This window comes from Vombatus ursinus, unplaced genomic scaffold (assembly GCF_900497805.2).
Source record: "Vombatus ursinus unplaced genomic scaffold, bare-nosed wombat genome assembly UNPS02014859.1, whole genome shotgun sequence".
Taxonomy (NCBI): Eukaryota; Metazoa; Chordata; class Mammalia; order Diprotodontia; family Vombatidae; genus Vombatus; species Vombatus ursinus.
Window position 1 is genome coordinate 902,300 of NW_020954637.1, and position 6,000 is coordinate 908,299.

Here is a 6,000-nt window from a genome sequence, read left to right on the forward strand (position 1 = left end):
AATCAGGGAGGCGTAAGTTCAAATCCCTACTCTGAGTTAGTTACTAGCTGTATGACCTTGGGCAAGTCACTTAACCTCTTTGTGACTCAGGCAACTTCCCAGAATTCATCTACTAAGTGACAGGTGTTTGCTACCAGCAGTGGAGATACTCATATTGGGGAATCACAGATACCAGATATCCCAGATGTCTGAGAAATTTCAGGTCCCAGCATATACTATGCACGAAGGGAGATAAAAAGATGAAAAGCAACAGATCTCATGCCCTTTAGAAGCTTATGGTCTATTGGGGATGAGGTGGGGGTGCTAACTAGCTATTAGAATGAGGCAAAGCAGAACGTAATGGGAGTAAAGTGGGGATTCAGACAAAGTGCTGCAGGACATTTGATGGGGGGGAGAAGGAATTTTCATTTGGGAGAATCTGAGCTGGCTTCATGTAAGAGGTAGCATCTAAGCTGGGCTTTGAAACGAGGAGAGTTTCAAATATGTGGAACTCTTGAGTGTGGAGGATGGGATGATATGGATGATGGTTAATGGTCCAGTCTACTTAGAAGACATAGGGAAATAAAGCTTAGAAAGATAGGTTGGATCCAGACTGGGCAAGGCCTTAAATGCCAGGCTAAGGAGTTGGCATTTTATCCAAGAAGCAGCAGAGAACTTTGGAAAGTTTTTGAGGAAGGGAAAGCAAAGGACTTGCTTTACCTCAACCCAATAAGGTACATAGTACAAATATGATATTTACTTTGCAGATGAAGGAATTGAGGCTGAGGGAGGGTGTTGTTGTTGATGAGGTCATGACCCCACTTGGGGTTTTCTTGGCAAAGATACTGGAGCAGTTCTCCAATCAAAGTTACACAGCTAATAAGTATGATAGCTCAGACTTCAACCCAGTTCACTAATATCCTTAGGTCTTTTTCCATGAGCTAGTGTTATCTAGCTATGCCTCCCTTAATCTGTAATTCTGCAGTTGATTTTTTGAACCCTAACCTGGGAATTTACATTTATTTTTAATACTATTTTGTTTATTGTTATTATTTATTAGTGTTTATTTAGTATTTCATTAATATTTTATTTAGTATTGTTACTTATTAGTATTTCATTTAGTATTATTAGTATTTTTACTATTCATCTTAGTATATATGGCTAACATTCTAGTTTGCCAACATCTTTCTCGATCCTGATTCTGTAGAATTCTGTGCTCTCCATCATTTCCAATTTTGACCTGACTTCAGATGTTGATAAGCATACCATCCATGTGTTCCTCTGAGTTACTGATAAATGTGTTGAACCACCTAGGGCCAAGATCCGGGGTGTTCCGTTATAGTGCTCATCCATCAGTTACTGTTTGGGTCAGGTCTACCAATCAGTTATGAAACTGCTTAACCGCGTTATCATTGAGCCCGACTCTTCCCATCCTATCTTCATGGCTAGCAATATGAGAGACCTTGCCTAGCATTCAGGGACCTCTACAACCTGGCTGGCCTCAATCTGCCCTACCTGCCTTGGCTTGAACTTTTCCCTCCCATCTTAGCTCAAATTTCTCTTTGCCACATACCCTACATTCTAGCCAAATTGGACTTCCAAACGCTTTGTACCTATTCCCATCTCTATGACTCTTCCCTGGGCCTAGAATGCCCTCTCTCATCTCTGCCTGTTGAATTTCTACCAGGTCCGGGTCAAATTCAGTTGCCTTCTATGAAACTTTTCCTGGTAACCCCCCAGTTAGAATGAAAAATTCTTCCTCTAAACTCTCGTTGTACCTGGTAGAGCGGAGAGTGCTGACTTTGGAATTATAAAACATGGATTCAAATTCTAACTCAAATGCTTGTCTGTATGACCTTATGCACGTCACTTCAAGCACCTCATTTGACTCATCTGTAAAATGGACAGAAAAAGGTTGGATTAGCTGGTCTCTGAGGGCTCTTTCAGGTTGAATTAAATCTGTGATCCTATGGGGACTTAGTTTACCTTTATAAAATGAGGTGGCTGGATTTCTGAGGTTGTTTCCAGCTCTGAATCTGTGAGCTCATGACCTTGTTCCCATTTATTTTACGCCCTTTTCATATTCTGTTTTGTATTATAGAAATGCGTGTGCATGTCATCTCCCCTGCGAGATGGAAAACTCTCAGAGGGCAGGACCCAGGTCTTATTTTGTGTGTCTCTCTCTTAAGGTTTAGGGCACAGCAGATATTTAGTAAATATTTGTGGAATGAATGAAGATTGTTTCCTCCTCCCCCACCTCTCCCCCAACAGACCACGGTTTTGCTCAACAAGGAAGAGAACAGTTGGTGTCCTCTTGCTCGGCCTGGGTTTTTATCAAAAACCCCAAGAGGATTTACATCCACTAGACAAAGGCTAGTACCTTCCCCAGGTAAGTGACAGACTGGAATATAGGACATATTATAGTGTATGACTTTCAAAGCTCCCATCCTTCATTATTTTTATTATTGTTATTGCATGAACCTGTCATTTATGTCTAGGTGAGGAACTCAATGGGGAAACTCCTTCCACCAATGCAGACCAGTGACTGCTTTGTAATTTAAGGTCTTAGGGAGCTACCTGGGATGGAAGAAAAGAAGGAAGGGAAGAAGGAAGGAAAAGAGGGAGGAAGAGAAAAAGGGGAGGGAGAGGGAGAGGAAGGAAAGGAGGAAAGGAAGGGAGAGAGGAGAGAAAGGAAGGAAGGGAAAAGAGGGAAGGAAGGGAGAGAAGGGAAGAAAGGAGAGAGGGAAGAAGGGAGAGAGAGAAAAGGAGAGAGGGAAGAAAGGAGAGAAGAAGGAAAGAAGGACAAGATGGAGAAAGGAAGAGAGAGAAGAAAGGAAGGAAGGAGGAAAGGAAGAAAGTATTTTTTAATGCTACCATGTGCCACGTGCTTTTCAAATATTACTTGATGTGATCCTCACAACAACCTTATGTGTTAGAGTTAACTGTTATCATACCCATTTTACAGTTGAGGAAACTGAGGCTGACAGAGGTGAAGTGACTTGCCTAAGGTCACACAGCTAGTAAGTAGCAAATATTAGTAATAGTAATTGGTAATAGTAAACTTAGCTGGGACACTTAAAGGGTAGAAGATTTGCCCAGGACCACAGAGCTAGGATGTATTCAAGGCAGAACTTGAATCCAGAGCTTCCTGTCTTGGAGGCCAGCCTTCTAGCCACCACATCATGCCACCATATCACATTATTTATTGATGAATAACAATTTGGAAGTCTATGGGACTCCCTAATTACAAAGCACTGTCAATACGTAGTTTATCTGATCAATAGACCTATGAAGAAGGGCTGGCAGATCTCATAGGACTGTGGATTTAGAGTTGGAAGGAACCTTGGAGATCATCGGGTCTGCCTATCCATTTTACTGCTGAGGAAAGTGAGTTCTGATTCATAACGAGGAGTAAACAGGAGAATCTGAGTTCCATTTCAGGTCTTCTGACCTCCAATCTCCATTTTACAGCAGAGGAGACTACAGGGGGGCAGGGGTGGTGAGGGGTGAGAGGAAGTGCCCAGCATCAGATAGTAAGTGGCAGAGCCAGGCTGGCACCTCGACTCTCCTGACCCCTCCTCCTGCCTCGTCCTCATGCCAAGTCCATGTGGTGTCTGGGCAGCCCAGCACACCTGAGCTACACTGGTGAGCAGAAGGAGGATCTTTCAGGCGATGGGATTTTTCCTGGCCACAGACAGAATTATAGAGCCTGTCAGATCTTAATAAATAACAGGATAAAGTTGGAAAGACCCACCCTATCTTTTTGGGCCAAGAAACTGGAAGAGGAAGTTAGCACCCAGCTGACTCCTACCAGCCTTGTGGCCAGACAGAGTCTCCTATGTTTTCAGAAAAGAATTCCTTTTGATTACCTTCTGTGAACAGTTATTAAGCACCTACTATGTGTGTGGCACTAAGGATGCAGAATTGGTAGGAAAAAATAACCCACTGACAGATTTGGAATTTGAAGGACCAGAGGGTCTTAGGAGTGGCACTAGGAGGAACTTCAAAGGCTGTCTGTTCTGCCTTCTCATTTTACAGATAAAGTAACTGAGGCTCAGGAAGATGAAGTGATTTATCCAAGGCCACCCAGGGGCAGTAAATGGAAGAAGCAGGATTCAAACCCAGGCCCTCCGATTCTAAATCTTCCTCTACTGTATCATGCTGCTTTCTATTCCTGGCCCTCAAGGAGGTTATAACCTACAAGGGAATATTAGACACATCCATAAATAAGTGTAATACTTGTAAGGAGTGTAAAGGAGAGAGCCTGACCAAATTTCTCTAAGAGCGGTGAGGAAGGAGAGATGCGTTTAGGCTATGATGAGAGGGAAGGAAGATAGATGATCAAGGTGGGCTTCCTGGAGGAAGTGTCCTTGAGTTAGGCCAGGAAGGAAGTGAAGGACACCAAGGTGAGGAGGGATAGAATATATCCCCCAAAGGAGTGATCAATGTGTGAGGGGAGGAAGGAGGGAGAAGAAGGGAGGGAAGAAAGGAAGAAGGCATTTATTACGTGCCTACTATGTGCCAGGCGTAGAATGAGAGGACCACCTACTCCAGAGTTAGAGAGGCCGGCTTTCAGACCGAGTCCTTACTCTCTGTGTGTTCTTGGGCAAATCAACGAGCTCTTCTGGGCCTTAGCTTCCTCATCTGTGTAATGGGGAGAGAGGGGCCAGATGGGACTAGATGAGCTCGAGCTCTCTTCTTGTCCTAGATCTCTAATCTTATACAAATACCCCGAGGTGGGAGAAAGTGGGACAGGGCTGGGGAAGACTGAGAAGTCCAGTTGGAATGGGACGTCCGTAGTGTGTTTGACAAGGACAGTAACAACAACTGTAATAATAATTGCCACGTTAGTGCTTAAAGTTCATGGAGTGGCCTGGAAAGATGGTGCCAGAGATAGAATTTGGTGAGCAAAAAGGAACAGAGAATATTCACCTTTGGCGCCGGCCCAGAGGCCCCAGGGCTGACGTGGGGCAGTTGAGGATTAAGGCCTGTTCTCAGCAGCTTAGAGCAGCCAAATGGGCTACATGGCCAGTGAGTCAGCCACCGTGGGCAAGATTCTTGGTGCAAATCTTCCCCACTCGCTGGAAGGGAAAATTGCAGATGTTTCCTCTCCATCCGCTGTGGGGCCAACAGATGTGGAGGAGAGATTGGAAGCCGCCGTCCTGCTGTGCCCTTGTCCTCCCAGAGGGGCCAGTCACGCTTGGGTGATCTAAGCAGCCCAGGCTTTGCTATGTCAATGGCCTTTCCAATTATGGGGCAGGGGAGAGGGGGAGCAGCTGAGTGAGCCAGGCCCTTTTTATATGGAAACACTAATCATTTTCTTCTTCTGAGGTTCTGGTGTGTTTGCCAGCCCCAAGAATTCCTGCCCTCCCTCAACGATCCCACCCTCCCCAAGGTAGTCTGTGCACACCCAATGTCTTTCTAGTCAACTCTACCATCTGGTCTCACAGTTTTCTCTCTCTAAGTTGAAGAATAAAAACACATTTAAAGGCTTATAAAAGGTTTTCCTGACAACAATTCTGGGGGAGTATTATTATCCCGATTTTACAGATGAGGAAAGGAGAGACTGAGGGGCTTATCCAAGGTCCCACAGTTAGTAGGTGCCTAAACCAGGAACCAAAGCACGATTTTCTCTTATTTGCAGGTCCATTAAAGTTTTGTTCTGCCCCCATATAGTTCTCCTCAATGGATTCCCTTTTATACAGAGATGCCAAAATCTGCTGTATTCTGTTGTTTCCTAAAGAACAGGATTACTCATCAATTATGTGAGAGATTACCTGCTGTACTGCAGAGTGTCCAGGCCAGGAGTGAGAAGACCTAGGACTGTCTTTGTTTTGTCTGCCCTACTGTGTGACCTTGGGCCCCAGGGTCCTCATCTCTGAAATGGGGCTAAGGAGACAGTAACCTAAGCTGCCTCATAGCTCTGATATCCTGTGATCTAGGGTGCTTTGGAGCTCTGACATTTTGTGTTCTAAGGCCCCTCCCAGCCCTGACATCCCAAGTTCTGAGGCCCCTCCCAGC

The 6,000-nt window shown here is 44.8% G+C and overlaps 1 protein-coding gene across 3 annotated transcripts in view; it reads left to right on the plus strand.

Annotated features, from left to right (window-relative positions):
- Nucleotides 1–6,000, plus strand: part of STPG1 (sperm tail PG-rich repeat containing 1) — an 89,759-nt gene that overhangs the window by 60,872 nt on the left and 22,887 nt on the right. For all 3 annotated transcript variants that reach the window (XM_027841449.1, XM_027841451.1, XM_027841450.1), the window contains one exon: nucleotides 2,251–2,368. In XM_027841449.1, coding sequence (XP_027697250.1) covers nucleotides 2,251–2,368 — 118 coding nt within the window. The remainder of the gene's footprint in view (nucleotides 1–2,250; nucleotides 2,369–6,000) is intronic.